General features: G+C 37.3%; 4 protein-coding genes across 4 annotated transcripts in view; all 4 read left to right on the top strand.

Annotated features, from left to right (window-relative positions):
* Positions 1,468 to 2,361, top strand: LOC18777502 (cullin-1). The gene has a single exon (XM_007210867.2). The coding sequence runs from the start codon at positions 1,468 to 1,470 to the stop codon at positions 2,359 to 2,361; it is 894 nt and encodes a 297-aa protein (XP_007210929.2).
* On the top strand, positions 3,830 to 5,906 carry LOC18777737 (putative RING-H2 finger protein ATL21A). Its single transcript, XM_007210490.2, has 2 exons — positions 3,830 to 4,555; positions 5,516 to 5,906. The coding sequence occupies exons 1-2, from the start codon at positions 3,943 to 3,945 to the stop codon at positions 5,758 to 5,760; spliced, it is 858 nt and encodes a 285-aa protein (XP_007210552.2). The 5' UTR covers positions 3,830 to 3,942; the 3' UTR covers positions 5,761 to 5,906.
* Positions 8,211 to 9,167, top strand: LOC18777364 (cullin-1). Its single transcript, XM_007210931.2, has one exon. The coding sequence runs from the start codon at positions 8,211 to 8,213 to the stop codon at positions 9,165 to 9,167; it is 957 nt and encodes a 318-aa protein (XP_007210993.2).
* LOC18777801 (zinc finger MYM-type protein 1) overlaps positions 13,235 to 21,572 on the top strand; it is a 13,464-nt gene continuing 5,126 nt past the window's right edge. Inside the window, exons 1-2 of the mRNA XM_020564727.1 lie at positions 13,235 to 13,347; positions 13,886 to 14,180. Coding sequence (XP_020420316.1) covers positions 13,235 to 13,347; positions 13,886 to 14,180 — 408 coding nt within the window. The remainder of the gene's footprint in view (positions 13,348 to 13,885; positions 14,181 to 21,572) is intronic.

The following is a 21,572-nucleotide window of genomic DNA, read 5'->3' on the forward strand; positions in this document are numbered from 1 at the left end:
ACTGATTTTTTTTCGTACCTAATTTGTGTCCTGTTAGCGAATCGGTGTACAATATGGCCAAGTATACCCACACACATGAAGCATCATATTTTTTTTCGTCTAGCCACCCATAAACTTACTCGAAAGCTTAGAAGAAGTAGCTATATCTTCCTTTTCAAAATTTTGTCGACCTATATTTAGTAGGTTCTTCAATCTTAGTAAGTTTCTCTCATTCCTTTTATTTAATTTCCAACTTTAATTGTTATTGTTAGGTTTTTATGATTTAGGGCTTGGCCGTTAAATTATGGGGACTTTCTTCTTATGCAATCTACTAGGAATTTTATTGATGACTCATTATTTGTCTAGTTTGATCTATGTATTACTTGATCTCTGCATATGTCAATTGTCTGGTTCTCTCTTGGTTTTGTCAAATGGTTGTAGTATTTGAAAATTATGATTGTGCCATTGTGGTTCTATATGCCACTAGACCTATCAATGGATCAGATTTTGATTTGAATCCAGTGTAATTAATAGGAGATGGATTGGACGTCTCAATCTAATAATCCTATTACAATCCAAATCCGATAATCCGATTATAAATGGATCTGGATATGGATTATAGTATATTCGATCCGACTTAATATGAAATATAATTTAATTTTTCTAAGCTTTATATTAATATTTTATTATGTAAATGAGTAATTTCAGTTTTATATGCACTAGTTGGGTCGTCATCAGTGGTCGTTGCAAGAGTTGGGTCACTGGCCACGGTTGCGGCCAGACTTGGTTGCCAGACATGTGGCATAGTATGATTGTAAATGAATTTGTTAAAATATGGAAGGAGTGACAATGTGTATAATTTTGATATTTTTTTTAATTACATTATTAAAAAATCAGATGGCGTATTTTTAGCCATTGATAGAGAAAATATGTTATTATCTTCCGCATTAACCAAAGCTACCAGCTCTTTCATGGTTTTTATTTCTAATTTGTTTTAAAGAAAAAAATTGGAATGTGGAATTGGTTGAAAAAAATATATATATTAGAAGAGATAACTCGTTTAGAATAAATTAAAAAATCCTAATCCTAATCCTAATCCGAATCCTAATTCTAATCCTAATCCTAATCCGAATCCTAATTCTTATCCTAATCCTATATGCATTGGTGTGAGGCACTGGTAAAATCCTATATGGAGTGGGAGTATAATCCGATCCATTCTCGTAGAAGTAATGCAATTCTCACATTAGCATTTAATCCGATCCACCTACTCTCTATATACATGGTCACCTTGGTTGTAAATTTGTATCATATATTGTTCTGCAATCCATCTCTTTGAAAATCAATAAACTTGAATCGTGATCTTCATAAACCCTCTAAATTCTATCAAGTACATGTTTACTATCTCCGGCTTCCGAGACTTGTTCTGTAAGGTAGTGAAAACCATTCCGATCAGAGTTGGAGGATATTGAAAGATCTCCGTTCGCAACAATGGAACTCACAACAATTGGTGAGTGCCATCAAGGATGGAACTCTATCCAGGAGGGGATTATGAATCTAAAGAGGAGAATTGCAGAAGGTATACCAGAGAATCAAGTCAGTGCCGCAGTGAATGTTGATATTTACACCACTATCTATAACATGTGCATTCAAAAACCTCCCCATGATTGTGCTCAGCAGTTATATGACAAATATCAGAAGACATTTGAGGAACACATTACTTCAACCGTATTGCCCTTTTTGAAAGCGAAGCATGACGAGTTTCTGTTGCGGGATTTTGTTAAAAGTTGGGAAGATCATAAGGTTATGCTTCGGTGGATGTCCCGCGCCTTTGCATATCTTGATTGCTTCTTCATCCGTCAGAGAAGGCTTCCTTGCCTAAAGGAAGCTGCAATTATCTGCTACCGCAATTTGGTTTACCGGGAGGTAAATGCTAACGTGAGAGAAGCTGCAATTCGTCTTATTGACGAGGAACGCGAGGGAGGAGAAATTGACAGAGCACTATTGAAGAATGTGACAGATATATTTGTTGAAATTGGAGTGGGACAAATGGATGCGTACGAAAATGACTTCGAAGGATACATGCTAAACGATACTCGTGATTACTATTCTCGTAGAGCATCAAGATGGATGTTGGAGGACAGTTATACGAGTTACACGTTGAAGGCAGAGGCATGCTTGAGAAGAGAGAGGGATATAGTTTCTCATTACCTGCATCCAATAAGTGAGCAGAAACTGGTGGCAATAGTGGAACATGAGTTGTTGGTGTTTTATAAAACTCAACTGACTGAAAAGAAGCATTCTGATTCTGGATCTAGTGCTTTCCCTGGAGATGATAATGTGGAGTATCTTTCTAGGAAGCTTGCAGCTAATGGAATTCTGTAACATAATGTTTCTGCTGAAGAAGATGCTGCAAGAAGCCAGGCTTAAATGAATCGCATGAACAATCATGAACAATAGACATGTTATTATTTCTTACTTTTTCCAGTTTTACTCTTTTGTTTGCATCTAAAGGATTTTGAGAAGTGGATTAATTCAGTTTTAATTTGCTTAGTTTGATGTATGCAATGCAACCATATATGGATCATGAAATTTTCGAGATCTCTTCATTAACTTTCTTAATGGTGTTGCCCTCTCTAAACGAGAAGCATGATGAGTTTATGTAGTGCAGGAGCTAGTCGAAAAATGGGCAAAACATAAAATTACGATTAAGTGGCTGTCACTCTTCTTCAATGATCCTGATCCATACTTCGATGAAGTGGGACTACTTACCTACTTCCATGATTTGGTTCAGCAGGAAGTAAATGCTAATGTGAGAATTGCATTACTTGTAAGTGGGGACAGCAAATTGACAGAGAACTATTGAATGACGCATCAATGATGTGATGGATATACTTGTTGAAATTGGAATGGGACGAATGGATGCTTTTAAAGAGGATTTGAAGAACTACATGTTTGAAGGCAGAGGCATATTTGAGCAAGGAGAGTGATAGAGTTTCTCACTACTACATGAAACCAAAGTAGCGAGCAGAAGCGGGTGAAGAAAGTGGAATGTTGGTGGTTTATGCAACTCAACCATTTGAATAGAAACATTCTGGTTCTGAATGTCGTGCTTTTTTTCGAGACAATAAGGTGGAGGATGTCTTATTTCTAGGAAATCTGTTGCTGCTGAAAGTTCAACTTTGGTAATGTTTTGTGCTCAATGGCAGTTTTACCAGCCAAACTAGCCAATTCCCAACAAAGTTATGTGCAGCTTTGTTTCTGCTTGCCATAAATAATCCATGGAGATTTTGAGGTATCTTGATAATGGCAGCATCTTCAACGACTTCAAGTCTCCGACCCCATCAACTTAACTTAATGATTTCATGACAATATTTATCTACTAAGATAATTATACAATTGAAAGCATAATGAAGTCAACAATACTTAATTAAGAAGAAGAAAATGACTTGTGCGTATTTGGAAGGTAAGGGGCAAGCAAAACGCCAATAGACTATGAAAAATTAAAAGAAACTTGGTAGGAAGTGACAGCAATTCAGACCAAAGTACCCTTTCTTTTTTTTTTTAATTTTTTCCAACCTAACTACCCAATTCCCAAGTAATCTATTCTCATTTATGGGTCCCTAAACTTGAAAAATCAACCCCAATAAACACTCCATGATGACACAAAGTTTGGTTAAACTTACAAGAGACCCATTTCTTTATATCAAAACTGAGTCTCTCAAGTCTTGGTCTTTACATCTCTTGAAAAAGACAGGTACAATTAAGCATCCCAACTACTTTAGGTCTAGGCGGCAGAAGCTTCAATCTCTTTTGGGTCTTTCCATCTTGGAGTCATCTTCTAAGGTGTCCAAAGACTTTTTCCTATAGACTTGCTTTTCCAAATTTTTATATAACCTAGTCTTTATATGTGTATATGTAACAGGCTAAGGAAACCCCTCAGAGTGTCTTTCTCATTGCCAAGCTATGCATGCCTTCACCTTCTTCATCCTCTTCTTCACTTCCATCTTTCTTGAAACACAAGCAAGCGATAAAAACTGCGCAACTATGTGCACTCATGGGACTCCCCATATTCAGTTTCCTTTCCATGTAAGAGGGCAGCCCGAACACGGCGGTGACCCTATTTATGAGCTTGACTGCAACAACGCCACCAAAACTACCACAATCCACTTCCCGTCTTACGGCGACTTGGTCGTCAAATCCATCTCTTATGACATGAAAAGGCTTGATCTTCTCGACCCCAAGAGTTGTGTCCATGAAGTCTTTCTTAACCTCAATCTCTCCCTCACCCCATTTCAATACTACTATGTTGTGAAGGAGCACTCATATCTCAACTGTTCAGTTAGGCTTTCGCCTTCTTTCTCCGAAATCCCCTGTTTAAGTGGCTCCGACTATCATGTTTACACCGTTCCCCCTTCTTTGGCTGTCCCAAATTCTTGCAGGGTTGTGAAAACAGTTCCTATTCCTTTCGGGTATAGTCCTTATCTATCTGACAATAGTTTTGGTCTTGGATTAACTTGGGGCTCAGTTGGGGATAGACAACAAGAAACAGAATGCTTCACCATGGCACATGTGAAAGGTAAATTCCATTTCTCTTTTCCTTTGCCTGTACTTTTCTCAATTATTTTCTCCCCTTATAATTCTTTATTTAATTAATGGACGAAATTAAAGTAGAAGCAAGAGGGATATTATTGTTCATCTTGTAAAACCAGAAACCACCCACATAAATTCATATATAATCATGAAATATCTATCATTTTGTTCAATAATTTGTGACTGAAATTTTAGTCAATGACTAGAAATGATATTAAAATGACATTATAAATTCTATTAATTTGATCTGGTCATAACAAACAAAGAAAAGTGTTGCACTAGTCTACGGAGAATAATCTAATCTAAAAGAAGATTCCAAACTGGACAACTTTTATTATATTGACAGAAAAAACATGCTCCATTTCCCACTTGTTACGTATTCCTTTGGCTTTTATGTGTTTACTTTGTCTTTGATTCATAAAAAAACACTACTTGGGAACTTTAATTTGTATTCAATATTTGAAGCCTCTGTCAAGTTGATTAAATATATATGACCCAAGACTTGTGCCGGCTAGTCAACCAAAGAACATAAGGAAGCTTCCCTTCTTGTTAAATTTTATAGAGACGGGCCAACGGCTCGTTACTAGTAATACCGATATTGTTTCTAACTTAACAATTTATAAAGCCTAGTATGTGTGGAGTTTTATCACAAAAAGCCTAGGCAATATTAGTAGTGTATCTATTCATTATATCTTGTATTTTATTTAGTCAAATTTCCGATGTAGGACTTATATTCTTCAACACTTCTAGTAACTTTTGACCAAATCAATGTCATATATTACCGTCTTCTCCCACTTAAATTTATGTCTACAAAATGATGATGAAATTGTTAACCATCAAGGTGTAAGAAAAAGCCCTGCTTTTTTTGGTTTTAAAAAAAAAAAAAAGCCCTGGTATTTTACAAAGAAATGATTTCTAATACGTACTTCTGGTTTGATGTGTGCAGTGGTATGTATTGCCATCTTCATTTTCGCTGCTGCGGCACTGAGAAAATTAAAAATTTATCAGTCCAAAAAGCTACAACATTTGATTGAAGGGAAGGATCAAGTTCAGGTTGAGAAGTTATTGGGAGATTATAAACCCCTTAAACTTGAAACATGCTGCAATTCCGATCTCAAGCAAGGAAACAGTCAGGGTGAAACAGTTTTGGACATTAGAATCATGAAGCAACACAAAATGCAAGCTATGTAATGAATTATTTTTATTTTATTTTATTTTTAGATTTATGGCAGACCAAGCACTCAAGAGAAATGTAGCATCCACCTTGTGAAGAGGGTTAAATGACTTTTGCAATGTCTTTGAGCCTATATCTATGTCTGCTAAGCATTGGTATTCAAGCATCCTTTGGCTACCAAGTTTTTTCATCACGTCTTACAATAGGGAATTTCAACACTATAAGCATTCAAGCGCTAACTGGTAGTTAGTAAATAAATACGGCCAGGGGCATTTTTAGCCTATGACAGGCTGGGCTCATGCCCGACCCAAATTTTTGCTAAATTAAACCCAGCCCACTTAAATTAAACCTTCTCTTTCTTTCTTTTTCTTCTCTCCCTCTCTTTTTCATTCTTTTCCTTCTCTCCTCTCCCTTTTTATGTTTATTAATGAAATTCACTCGTACCGTCAAGTTTAATATTTAAGTTTTTCTCGATCAGCTTTCGAATCCTGGAACCGCCACTGAATACGGCGCCAACAACTCATTTTCACCAACCTTGATATACTCAAAGTTACAATACAGACAAGAAATCAAGGACAGCTTTATGGAATTCCCAAATAATGAACAACAAAATGAAATCATCCAGAAGCTTTTTGTTTTGCCTTTCTATACAAGACACGCCCACATTAGAGGTATAGAACCGCTTACCTTCTACAACAGAGCAACCCATGGACAAAGAAAGAAAGAACGAAAGATAGATACAGAGTATGTAACACTGACATTGAAGGAGAGTGGGATGACATTTGGATCAAGCGAATACTATTCTTGTGCAGCATCAAGTTGGATTGTGGAAAAGTCTAACCTGATTACATGTTGAAGGCTTAGGAATGCCTGAGAAGGTTGAGATATTTCTCATTACCTGCATTCAAGCAGTGAACAGAAGCTAGTGGAGAAATTGGATCAAACGAACTTTCTGGATGTCATGCCTTGCATAGAGATTGTGAGGTTGACTTCCACATCTAGATGACCATGCTTAGAAAACATCAATCATTTTCTTAGTGCTGACTTCAAATACCTAAGTATGCGAATCAAAATTTTCAAGTGTGCTCGATTAGGAGGGTGCATAAATTGACTTACCACGTTAACAACGTATGCTATATATGAACGGTGATGTTGACCTCAGATCATCAATGCCCTTTATTAATTCTTCTTCCACCTCTCCTCAGGTCCTTGAACTTTCTGAGAATCTTCTTTTCGATTCCTCAATATTTATTGGATATCCAATCTTAGCAGCGACCTTGTCCATATTGATTAGGAGGAAATCAGCTACGAGGTCCCATCCCATATGATATGCTTTCACAAACATGGTCTCTATAACATCTCTTCAACTCAACACTAACGATTATACAAGTTTTTCTTTTTCCGGTCATTTATCACCAACCAAACATGAAAGAATGTAGAACATGTGATTTATACTAGAAAGTTTGTAAAGAGATAGTGTATTAGAGAATTCAAACCAAAACAGAGCAATTCCCAGAATATTTGAATCTGAAAATGTACTGATTTTGGTGACTTCCACTATTACTTTTCTTGGCAACCAAAGGGATTTCAAATCTATAATGTTAAAGAAAGTAGAACATGTGATTAATTAGAAAGTTTTTATAGAAACGTATCTTAGAGAATCCAAATCGGGTTGCGATCCGAATTCTCTGCTTTGATTTTCTCTGCCATGATATGCTTTACTTTTGTTCTTCATACGTCACCTCATTAAAATTTAATTTAAAGAATTTAAAAGTTGACATATCATCCTAAAACAAAAACCCAATTTACTCCTAATTCAAAAAGAATAAAAGTTGACAGATCTTTGGTGTCATTCGCCAAAAGTTTCTGCACCTCAACTCAACCCTTGGATGGCAAAAGGATGAACAGACGGGGAGAGAATGCTGTTTATTGCCTTTACTTTGTCAAAAATATGTAAAATAAATGTTATTTATTTCTAAAATACATGTGCTATATTCTTTTATTAGAAGAGATGGCTGTTCAGCCCGTTAGTTTATGGGCTTGGTACGTACTTTTTCCCTTTCTTATTTTTTCTAGGAAAGGAACACCAGTGTATACTTTCCTAATCCTAATCCTAATCCTAATCCTTATCCTTATCCTTTGACCCAAAAAAATATTTTATAATGTAAGTGAGCCAAGTAAAATCCTATATGGAGTGGGAGTTCCCAAAACCCTACACAAACTCTATAAATATACATGGTCTCCCTGGTTATGAATTTGTCTCACATATTGTTCTGCAATCCATCTGTTTGAAAATCAATAACCCCTGATCTTCATAAACCCTAAATTCTATAAACTTAAGTGTTTACTATATAGTGATATTCTTCACAGATCTTTCACAGGCCGGTTTACGTGAGACTTGTTCTGCAAGGTAGTGAAAAGCATTCTGATCACAGTCGGTGGATATCAAAGATTTCGGTTGGCAACAATGCAATTCAGAATTATTGAGTGGGATCAAGGATGGAACTTTATCCAGGAGGGGATTATGAATCTAAAGAGGAGAATTGCAGAAGGTTTACCAGAGAATCAAGTCAGTGCCGCAGAGATTGTTGATATGTACACAACTATCTATAACATGTGCACTCAAAAACCTCCCTATCAATATACTGAGCCCCTTTATGACAGATATCAGAGGACATTTGAGGAGCACATTACTTCAACGGTGCTGCCCTCTTTGAAAGCGAAGCCCGACGAGTTTCTGTTGCAGGAGTTTGTCAAAAGCTGGGGAGATTATAAGGTTATGCTTAGGTGGATGTCTCGCTCCTTTGCATATCTTGATCGTTACTTCCTCAATCGGCCATCACGTCCGGGGCTAAAGGAAGCTGCAGTTAAATACTACCGTGATTTGGTTTACCGGGAGGTAAATGCTATCGTGAGAGAAGCTGCAATTCGTCTTATTGATAAAGAACGTGAAGGAGGAGAAATTGACAGAGCACTATTGAAGAATGTGATAGATATATTTGTTGAAATTGGAGAGGGACAAAGGGATGCTTACGAAAAGGACTTCGAAGGATACATGCTAACCGATACTCGCGATTACTATTGTCGTAAAGCATCGAGATGGATTTTGGAGGACAATTATACGAATTATATGTTGAAGGTAGAGGAATGCTTGAGAAGGGAGAGGGATATAGTTTCTCATTACCTGCATCCAAGCAGTGAGAAGATGCTGGTGGAGACAGTGAAACATTGGTTGGCGGTATATGCAAATCAACTGATTGGAAAGAAGGGTTCTGAATCTGGATGTGGAGGTGATTGCCTTACAGTTGATAATATCGAGGAGCTTTCTAAGAATTTTATTGCTGCTGTAGTATTGGAACAGCAAGTTCCTGCTCAGTGTTCAACCTTGTTCCAACAGGCTGAAGATGCTGCAATGCAGGAATGAAATCAAGCAAACACTACTAACAAATTGTAAACAATATAGACATGGTAAATTTGTGTGGTTTTTATCATTTAATTAATCTTGAAAAACGTTTTTTTCCATTTTCTTTCACATTGTTGAAAAGTTTTTAATTCGATCCTTATCTGGAAAAACGCTGCCAAGGTGATCAAATTGACAAGTACTTTGAATTGCTAATCAGAGTTGTTGCCATTGTGAATTTGTAACAATAACTTGCACTTTGGGTACAAAACCCATAAAAAAAACACCATACCCAATACCAAAAAAGATGGAGGATCCTTGTATATACGGCCACTCTGAAAAATATCCCATTGAAGCATTCCATCGAACAGTATGCTGGCAAAATCCAAACTAACCCAGACATAACATACTCTAACCAGGTAAAATCTGACTGAACAACAGGTACATGATCGCATTTTCAGTTTCCTCGCTTAAAAAAATAATCTTGACAATAAATGGGTACAAATATTAACCATCGGAAATGAATCAATTACTCCTTGTAGTTGAATATTTCCCTATAATTGAAAAAACACTCCATGATGACACAAAGTTTGTTCAAACTTACAAGACACCCATTTCTTTACATCAAAACTGAGTTTCTCTAGTCTTGGTCTTTAGACCTCCTGAAAAAGACAGATATACTTTAGGTCAAATAAAATTGAAGTATACCATTAATGCTGCACTGATGAAATCATGAAAGCATTTTTGAATGTTTCCCAGAAGAAAAGGGAAAGAAAACAGGCAATTTTCACAGGAATGCTACCACAGTGCGCAGCTATGTCTTCAGACTAATAAAAGGCTCAGTATGGAGATTTACAGCAGTTCCACAGTTCAATCTAAACTCTTCCCCTACTTCACTGCCTTCTTCCATTCTAGAATTTACAATAAGAAAACGAAAGATTTCGTTGAATTATTTTACAGCAACCATGCGCGGGGGCGGCCCTGGGGTGGTGCAAGTGGCGCCACCGCACAGGGCCCCCGATTCTTAAGGGCCCCCGAAAAAAAAATTTCTTTGTATTATATATATATATATTAATATTATATAAATCATATATATAGTATAGTGTCTGGATATTTGCACAACAGCGTGTTCAGGGGAGTTGGATGGAGCGCATCTCTCTTTGGCAAAAAGGCCCGAGTTCGATGCTCCTTGAGTTCGATGAAGTCATGAAGCTTAACTTAACCACACCAAAGGAGGAATATATATGATATATCCCCCAAACGTTCTTAAAAATAAAATAAAAAAAGTTTTCTCCTCCAAGAAAAGTACTTTCTTCATTCAAAACACCACCAAAAAAGCTTCATGACTTCTTCTTTCTCTTAAACTCTAATTCCTGAATTCATAAAGACCACTCAAAATCGAATAGTCATATTCAAATCTCAATTCAAATTCAGGTATGTATCTAAATTTCAATCTATTCTATATATTACATGACTTATTTTATTAAATTATTATCATGTTGATGATTGGTTGTATGAGAATATAGTTTGTAGAAATATTTATCTATTTCTTGCTGGGGTTTTCTTCCAGGTTATAGGGTTTTGGAATTTTTCTTTGTAATCTAAACATGCCACCTACTAGAAAATACGTTTATGGATATACAAAACGGCTTAGAAAAAGAAAAATCGAGGAATTGACTTAATCTCAAAGAGGAGTTCTTGATAGATTCATTGTTAGAGAATCACATGCTACAATTGATGAAAATATTTTCAATGAACAAGAACAAGATGATGTTGAGGAATTGCAAGTGTTTATACCATATCTGACCAAGCAACTAGAAGCAAATCTAAGCAAGGCAAAGAGTCCCACATTGGAATATTACAAGATGTGTGGACTCCCCCTCACCTATAAAAGGAGACCACTCTCTACTTAAAAAGGAATCTTTGGGCTGAGCTTGATCTTTAGTCATGGGCTTCACCCTTCTTCTCTTTATATTTGGGGCCCAACCCCTTGTACAAATGTAAATACACATCATTATAATAATGAGAATATACTTCTCCGTGGACGTAGCCCATTTATTAAGGGTGAACCACGTATATCTTGTCTTCTGTATATTTATCGCTTGCCCCAATCCTCACTCACATGGTGAAGGCCCTCATTTTCACCCATCATCCATCTCACCTTATCACTAAGTTGGGCTCAAAAGTGCTGAACCATTTTTGAGCGTCAACAGTTTGGCGCCGTCTGTGGGAAACGACGCAAAAGGCTTCTGTCGTTCTCCCTTTCTTCAGTGCCCTTCGGCACCCTTACAATCAGCATCACCTAAGTTGCCGCTCGGCAATCCCATGCTAAAGCAACCGTGAGTGCCAAAGGAGTGACATGCAGAAGATAAATCCTTGCAATATAATAGTCAGAAGAAGAGCAAATACATGGACCACCCTAGCTTTTCTTTACATGACATACCGTTCGGCATATTCCTTGGAAAGCATTATTGAAGGGACCCCACATTGCATACTTTACTGAGGAGGGCTGCCAACATGCATGGTGAATATCAAAATGATAACCACCAAAAGGCACTCAGCCATGCAATTACATAAAAAGCTGGGAGAGTCCTGCCGTACGGCACCCCGCCACCATTTTGACATGAGTGATGCCTTCGGCACTCCGTTATCATTTGGCGAGCGTGATGCCTTCGGCACCCCGTCATCATTAGACGAGAGCGATGCCTTCGGCACTCCGTCATCATTCGGCGAGCGTGATGCCTTCGGCACCCGGTCAACATTCGGGGGGCAAGAGCGATGCCTTCGGCACCCCGTCATCATTAGATGAGAGCGATGCCTTCGGCACTCCGTTATCATTTGGCGAGCGTGATGCCTTCGGCACCCGGTCATCGTTCGAGAGCGATGCCTTCGGCACCCCATGGCGGCGTGATGCCTTCGGCACCCGGTCATCATTAGACGAGAGCGATGCCTTCGGCACCCTGCCATCATTCGACGAGAGCGATGCCTTCGGCACCCCGTCATCATTAGACGAGAGCGATGCCTTCGGCACTCCGTTATCATTTGGCGAGCGTGATGCCTTCGACACCCGGTTATCATTCGACGAGAGCGATGCCTTCGGCACTCCGTTATCATTTGGCGGGCGTGATGCCTTCGGCACCCGGTCATCATTCGACGAGAGCGATGCCTTCAGCACCCCGTCATCATTAGACGAGAGCGATGCCTTCGGCACCCTGCCATCATTCGACGAGAGCGACACCTTCGGCACCCCGTCATCATTAGCGCGAGCCATGCCTTCGACACCCCGTCATCATTAGACGAGAGCGATGCCTTCGGCACTCCGTCATCATTCAGCGAGCATGATGCCTTCGGCACCCGGTCATCATTCGGCGAAAGTGCCTTCGGCACCTCGTCATCATTCGGCGAGAGCGATGTCTTCGGCACCCGGTCATCATTCGGCGAAAGCGATGCCTTCGGCACCTAGTCATCCTTCGGCGAGAGCGATGCTCTCGGCACCCCGTCATCATTCGATGAGAGCGATACCTTCGGCACCCCACCATCCACACCACACTACTTGGAAGAAGACTAAGGTGTTGCTCAGTCAGTGCATTGAAAATTACAAGTTCTCAACCAAGGAGTACCTCCTTACTTAAGAACTTAGGGGACTTCTGTTTATACCATATCTGACCAAGCAACTAGAAGCAAATCTAAGCAAGGCAAAGAGTCCCACATTGGAATATTACAAGATGTGTGGACTCCCCCTCACCTATAAAAGGAGACCACTCTCTACTTAAGAAGGGATCTTTGGGCTGAGCTTGATCTTTAGTCATGGGCTTCACCCTTCTTCTCTTTATATTTGGGGCCCAACCCCTTGTACAAATGTAAATACACATCATTATAATAATGAGAATATACTTCTCCGTGGACGTAGCCCATTTATTAAGGGTGAACCACGTATATCTTGTCTTCTGTATATTTATCGCTTGCCCCAATCCTCACTCACATGGTGAAGGCCCTCATTTTCACCCATCATCCATCTCACCTTATCACTAAGTTGGGCTCAAAAGTGCCGAACCATTTTTGAGCGTCAACAGCAAGATATTGAAAACAATATGGATGAATGTGTGGGTAATGCTGAGCAAAATGAGAATGATGACAAGGAAAATGCTGATATTGATGATCATAATGAAGATGTTGAAGATGTAGACATAGAAAATCATAGAACGTCACTGATTTATTCAATGAAGAACCAAGCCAGTCCATTCCATTGGATATTTATGATCCAAGAAATTGGGATAATATTGATCCCAAATTCCGTGACCTATTAGTGGAAAAAGGTCCTGTAAGAGATCTATTAATAGTAAAATGTCCTAAACATAATTTACATAGACGTTTCTCTTCAACATTTTACACTCATTATTTGCCAAATGGAGAGCAACATGATAGAGATTGGCTGATGTATTCAAAGGATCTCAACAAAGTATTTTGTTTTTGTTGTAAGTTATTTAAAAAAGGGCCACAAAAAGTCAGTTAGCAAATGAGGGATTTAAAGATTGGATACATCTTAGTGGCAAACTTAAAGAGCATGAGACAAGTATTGAACATATCAATCATATGAGCACTTGGATTGATTTTCGTATTAGATTGCAGAAAAATAAAACAATTGATGGAGTTGTTCAAAACCGAATCAAGAAAGAGAAAGAGCATTGGAGGAATTTATTAAAAAGATTAATTTCAATTGTGAAATATCTTGGAAAATATAGTTTGGCTTTTTGTGGAAGTAATGAGAAGATCCATGATATAAACAATGGAAATTTTATGGGCCAAGTGGAAATGATTGCAGAGTGGGATCCAGTTATGAAGGAGCATGTTCGATGTATGGATGATAAAGAGACTCATTATCATTATCTTAGTCATAAGATTCAAAATGAATTGATACTTTTGTTAGCTTCTGAGCTCAAAAGTGCAACCATTAAAAAGATTGAAGAAGCTAAATATTTTTCTGTGATTCTTGATTGTACTCCAAATGCTAGCAACCAAGAACAAATGAGCTTGATAGTAAGATGTGTCACTACTACAAAAAGTGAAAAAGACGACCAGAAAACAACGACGGTCTAAGTGAAAACCGTCGTGGTTTATAAAAAGACGACGGTTCTAAAAACACCGTCGTGTAATACAACCTTAGACAACTAAAAAATGGAGATTCAAATGGCTGTTCAAAAACAACGACGTACATAATTAAACAACCGACGTCTATTTGAAACAGATTTCCGCAGTGTAAAATCAATGCCAACAAAGAACGGCAGAAGTTATGAATCGACCGACGTAGAAAGTAAAGACGACGATTTCAATAAAAACTGCCGTTTTTACTCATAAAATAACACGACGAGGTTTTCGTATAAGACGCCGTATAATTACAAACAAATCCACGGCTTTAAAATACAAAATATCGCCGTATTAAATTAATTTACAACGACGGAAAATATAAATATATCGACGTCATTCTCGTATAGTTCTACGACGTTATCTTTAAATCGTACAATAAAATTTAACGTCGTATTTATTCATTTTATACGTCGTACCTTTAATTTTAACGGTCGTCTTAATAAGAATTTTTGTTAACAATTTTGTTCTTTGATTTTCTTATCCTACGTCGGTAGATCTACTTAATGACAAGAATTGAAATAACCACGACGGTTTATATAGAACACCGCCGACATAATCAGATTTGTCTGAGATCCCAAGGGTTACGAAATCTTACCAGATGGAACTCTGTTCCACATCATAATCTTAACAGATGACACAGATTTGCAAATATTGCGTCGTGTTAGTTTACAAATTCTAGAACATTAATTTCCCTCATTTTAAATTTCCTCGGGAAAGAAAAATCTATTTATCACGCTTTGTAATTGAAAACTAAAACTGAAAGAATACGGGAAAAAAAACTCTATTTATAATTTAAAAATAAAATCCACGTCGGTTGTAGTACACTTAACGACGTTTAACAAAATAATCTACGTCGGTAATTATAAATCTACCGCCATCTTACCTTAATATAGACGACGAGAAAAGACGACGGTAGAACAGAAAACCGCCGTTGTTTCAGTTTCTTTAACAGTTTGGTCCTTTATCTTTCTGCAGGACTTGTATAGTTCAAAGCATTGACAATGTCTTCATCATATCTCCCAGAAACTACTGATTCAATTGCTCATGCTTTAGAGGCCATCTGAAGCCATTTCTATTCTTTATCGCATTCTTGAAACCCATCTTCTTCTTCTGAAGCTCTACGGATAAAGGAAGAGGCTATCACAAATCCGACGGATCTTCTTAGGCAAGAAAATCAAGCAGAGGATCAGGCACATCTGATCTTCAGATTTCCCTGAGAAGCGAACTTTCCTTCGACAGCGAGTGGAGGCCAGGCTTGCATCTCTTTTGATGGAAAGCAAGGAGTATTCAGAAGCACTAAGTGTCCTATCAGGCTTGATCAAGGAAGTGAGAAGGCTAGTTGACAAGCTTCTTCTTGTGGACATATATTTGATGCGAGTAAGCTCAATTTCTCTTTGAGAAAGACATCCAAATTATTGTCTTTGAGACATGAGAGACTGAGAGAGGAAGAACTTGGAACCTTAAATGTAAACCGAAAATGAATGAAAGCGACAAATTTATATAATAAATTTTTAAAACCAACGGCGGTCCTTACAAAAAAACCGCCGTTTAAATTGTAAAATCAACGTCGGTATGATCGACGTATATTACAGAAATCCACGTCGGTAAATTAATAAAAACGACGTGTTAAATAATCTACCATGACACGAGTTATTACTTATGTACTTTAATTTTTGAGTTTACTACGACGGTACCTACAAACTACTGTCGTATTTATTTACCACGTCCGAAGTTAAATGTACCGTCGTATTTTGTAATTTATACGTCGTAGTTATATGTAACCGCCGTATTATTTTTTTGAAATGGTTTTATATGTAAGCAACTTTTCGTCTACTTGACTTACACATTCGTTGTTTTTATATTCTTATTTTATTTAAATCTGTCATCCAAAAAAGAAACTTTACATATTGCAGAATATTAATTTCCTTCGTTTTAAATTTCCTCCGGAAAAAAAACTCTATTTATAACGCACTGTAATTGAAAAATAAACTGAAAGGTCACGGGAAAAAAAATTATATTCATAATTTAAAAATTAAAATCCACGTCGGTTATATTAAACCTAACGACGTTAAATTAAATGATTCCACGTCGAACGAAAAATATTGCGTCGTGTTAGTTAAAAACGACGTAGTTAAATGTAACCGCCGTATTATTTTTTTGAAATGGTTTTATATGTAAGCAACTTTTCGACTTACACATGCACTGTTTCCAAACCCGATTAAAAATTTCAATCTCCCAGAGAAACCTTTTCGTCTTTTTTCCTTGTCAGAGCATTGTCAGAGTTTCTCATCGTCTTCCTCTCGTCTTCTTCGTCGTCTCTGAACTTAAACATCGATCATCTTCATCTTGCTTTCATTGCACGCAAAAGGTAAGCTTTCATTTTCACTATTTTGGTTACTGTTTTGCATGCTCATACGTTTTTTGTTTGAAAAATCTTTTTACCTTTTTTCTGGCCAAAATCATTTTACTTCTTTCCAAGTTTGATAAAATATACAGACAAAGAGGGAAAGTTTCCAACTTTGAAGACAACTACCTCAACTAAATAAGACGACGGTAGACCACGACGGTTCGTCAGTTGTTCTAGCGTCGTCTGAAAATTGACAAAGTTGTTTTTAAAATAATAGTCTTTTTTTATATGCTTGTTTAATTGCAGGTTTGATTTCTCTGAACAATGGTTTTTGTTTTTCCCTTATTTGATAAAATATAAAGAAAAAGAAACTAGGGTTGGTATCTAATATAGACGACAAACTATCTTATTGTTTTACGTCGTGTGAATGTTAATACCACGACGGTGTATTACTATTGACGTCGTATGAACATAAATACCACGACGTTATATAAATAATAGTTTTACCACGACGGTGTATTACTATTGACGTCGTGTGAACATATATACCACGACGTTAATAAATAATGGTTTTAAACATTTATTACGTCTGAGATTATTTCATTGCGTCGTCTAAAATCATATCATACGTCGTATTTTTTTAATACCGTCGTTTGTGTTCTTAATGTTTTCCTGAAATATTTTCACTTGCAGTTTTGTCTGTTAAACTGGTTTCTCAACAACAAACTAAGGATTCTGGCTCCAAGAAGCTTGGAATGGTAGCTCCTCAAGATAAGTCTTCGAAGGAGATGAAGTCTTCGAAGAAGATGAAGTTTGCTTCATCATCTGCTGAGACAGAACCAACCAGCCAGACAACAATCTCTGATGATTCAAAGACTGGTCGAGGTATGAGCACAATGCCTCGTGTTGTGAAGAGAAAGCTTCAGAAACTGAGGCCAATTGTTGAGTACAATAAAAGGGGGAAAGGTGTTGGCCAAGCACATATTGAGATGCAGTCGTATATTGGTGTGTTGGCACACTCCAGGATCCCACTTGTGGACAAGAAATGGTCCCAAATCCCCAAGGATATAAAGGAGCAGATTTGGGAAGCAGTTGACATGGCTTTTGTCGTAGGCCAAGGGGGCAAGACCTCTGTTTTAGCTTCTGCTGCCAAGAAATGGAAGGATTTCAAGTCTACACTAACGAGGCATTATATCCTTCCATACACCAATGACAGGGAGAAATTAAGCCAACCCCCTGAAACATATAAATTCATAGAGAAAGCACAATGGGATGCCTTTGTAGCTTCAAGGCTATCCAAAGATTTTGAGTCTGTGCATTCTCAACATGCACAGATTAGGGAGAAACTCGAGTACAATCATCGATTGTCTCGAAAAGGATATGCTGGATTGGAGGATCAATTGGAGGAAACCATGCCTGGGGTAGAAATTGATCGATCTACCTTATGGAAGAGAGCTAGACAGGACAAACATGGTAACATCCCTGATCCAAAGGTGGCAGAGAAAGCAAAATTAATTGTAAGCCTACTATCACTCTGTTTTAAATTTTTATTAAACTGTGAATTATTCTTATTACGTCGTATGTTATATTTTTCGTCGTGTGAATGATATTACCACGTCGAAAAGTTTTTAAAAACGTCGTTAAAGGTCTAAATAGGAATCACTACTATGTTTTCTGTAATTATAGCATAAGACGTCGGTGGTTCATTTTCGCGTCGTGTGAATGATATTACCACGTCGAAACTTTTTTAAAAACGTCGTTAACGGTCTAAATAGGAATCACTACTCTGTTTTCTTTAATTATAGCATAAGACGTCGGTTGTTTATTCATTTCGTCGTTTTAAATAAATAACCACGTCGGTATAACTACCGTCGTGATAAGTTATAATAACGTCGGTTTATACGTTATTGCGTCGTGTGAAATTATATAATACGTCGTTTGTACATAAATAACCGTCGTGTGTTTTTTTGTTTATCTTTGTTTTAGGATGAATTGCAGAAACAAGTCTCGGAAGGCAAAGTCAGACTAGATGGCAGCAATGATGTGCTGACCATGGCTTTAGGCCCCGAGCATCCAGGCAGAGTGAGGGGAGTTGGTGCTGGTGTTTCTCCAAGGCAATATTTCAATTTGCCCAAACCACAGAGGGTGAGCTTTGACGACCGTTTGAAGGACAGTTTAAGAGTTCTCCTTCAAGAAGAGACTAAAAAGATGGAGGCTAAGGCAAGGGAAGAGGCCTTAAGGATGGAGGCTAGGACAAAACAATTGGTAGAGGCTGAGAGGGAGCATTTCCTGAGTCAGCTTTCCCAATTAATTCCCAATTTTGATCCAAGCATGCTTAAACCAAGAATTAGCCAAAGCCCCAAAAATCCAATGTCTGACAAAGCTAGCTGCTCTGGAGGTGATGTGAGATCCCTACATTTGGAGGATGAGATGAAGAGAAGGAAGAAGAAAAAAGAGATGAAGAGAAGGAAGAAGAAAAAAGAGATGAAGAGAAGGAAGAAGAAAAGGAGAAAGAAGAGAAGGAAGAAGAAAAGGAGAAAGAAGATGAAAACTTTGCCTTTTTTATTTGTTTTTCAAAATTTCAGACGTCGATATTTTTATTTAATCCGTCGTTTGTTTACAACTTAGACGGCGGAATTTTTTTAAGACGTAATAAAATATTTAAACGACGGTTTTTGTACCGTCGTTTAAATGGTTTCAGACGACGCTTTATTCATAAAACCGTCGTCTTTATTGAATTACCACGACAGTTTTTTCACCGTCGTTTAAATACTTTTAAGACGACGTTTTATACCTTAAACCGTCGTCTTTATTGAATTACCACGTCATTTTTTTTATTTCTTTAAACAGGTTATTGAAGTTGGTGATTATTCAAATATGGAGGCGCCATCTTCTTTAAAAACCCTTTGTCGTTTTGTGGAAACGACACTCCTGCCTGAGGATAAGACACTCCAATTTACAATTGATAAGGAGGTGTTTGGTGGTGAGCGCGATACCTTCCTCCTGCCTGAGGATATTACACAATTTGCAGGCATGGAAGAAATTGGAGCTACTGTATTGGCTGTATATATGAGGTTTGTACTTCTAAAATAATACCTCGTTGGTTTATATATTGTGTCGTCTTAACTAACTAACCACGTCGTCTTAACTAACTACCGTCGTGATAAATATATTATAACGTCCTCATCTATTTCAGTATGTCGTGTGAAATATTATAATACGTCGTTTTTTTATACATAACCGTCGTGTTTTTTTGTGCTGACTTGTTTATATTATTTTATGTATTTAGGTACTTACACGATGTTTTGAAACAAGCCAATATGTGCAGCATGGTTGGCTTTATCGACCCTGCTACAGTTAGTGCCAACTCTGGCACAATAACTGAAAGATCACGACTGGTAGCAGCTCGACTTCAAAAGACAGACGGTGAACAGATTTTCATGATGCCTTACAATCCAGGGTTAGTCTCCTTAGGATTTTGTTTTTATGATTTTCAATAAATGACAGCTTATAAACTAACCACGTCGGTGTTTTATTTTATTTAGTCGTTTGAAACTACTAACCACGTCGGTATTTATTTATCGTCGTGATAAATATATAATGTCGTCGTTATCTACTTTATTTCGTCGTGTGAAATACTATAATACGTCGTTTTTGTAAATAACCGTCGTTTTTATATTAATTTTGTGCAGCCGTCATTGGATCTTGCTGATTGTAAGAGCAAAGAAGGAGACCGTCTATTTTCTGGATCCTCTGCCAGGTCATCGTGTGGTCGACGAAGAGGCGAAAAACATCGTGAACAGTGCTTTAAAAATATATAATACCCACATAGCCCGAGCAGGACGTAAAAATGTAATTTGGAAAACTCTCTCAGGCACACCAAAGCAACCCAGCAATGTCGAATGCGGGTATTATGTGATGCGCTTCATGAGGGACATCATCATGGATCCTTCCTTGGGGTTTGAGTATAAGGTAAGAAGAAATTACCTTCATACATTTAACGTCGTTTTTTGTATTATCAACGACGGTCATGTAAAATTAACGTCGTTGAATGGATATACTACGTCGGTTATGAAAAATATCGTCGTCTGTGATTGAATTTCTTTTTATTTATAAACCCTAATAGTCATTGTTTATGCAGTATGCCAAGGGAAACCAGGAAGCTTCATACCCCCAAGAAGCCATTGAAGAAGTCCGGAATGAATGGGCAGAGTTTGTTTTCCAAATTATTAAACAGGGCAATTATTGAACACTTGATATTTATGTATAATGTACAAATTTTCTCTATAATATGTAATGTAAAAATTTGTTGAGGTTTTCTTAAATTAAAAAAAAAAACAAACATACAAATTGCTTAACCGACGTGTAATACTTTTCCAACGACCTAATAAATTTACAAATTGCTTAGTCGTCTATTACAATTTACAACGTCTACAATTTATTAACACCGACGTGGTTTGTTGTTGTGATAAGAATATTTTATTATTTTTATATCAAAATATTCAAAATAAATATAAAATAAATCAGAAAATTGAAAAGTCAACTCCTATGAAGTCATTGATATATTTTCTTCCACATAAACCTTGAAAAAATTCATTTTGAATAACAAAAATTTAAAATGACCATCCAAAACAAAATTGTTTTGATGAGTCATAAAATCACTTCTAGTTTTATGGTTTAGGGTTTAGAGTCTAGGGTTTAGAGATTAGGGTTGTTATTTATTGGGGTTTATTTTTAAAGTATAATTTTTGGGTAGTCTAGGGTATATGTTAGGCTTTAAAACCATAAAACCTTTTATAAACTTAATTTTTTAAATTGTATAATTTAGTTTTATGGGTTTAGGGTATTAATTTTTAACGACGGTGGTTGGGTCGTGGAATACATATTTTACAATTTAACGACAGCGGTTAAGTCGTGGAATATATATTTACGTCGTA

The sequence above is a fragment of the Prunus persica genome, chromosome G5 (assembly GCF_000346465.2).
Source record: "Prunus persica cultivar Lovell chromosome G5, Prunus_persica_NCBIv2, whole genome shotgun sequence".
Classification (NCBI taxonomy): Eukaryota; Viridiplantae; Streptophyta; class Magnoliopsida; order Rosales; family Rosaceae; genus Prunus; species Prunus persica.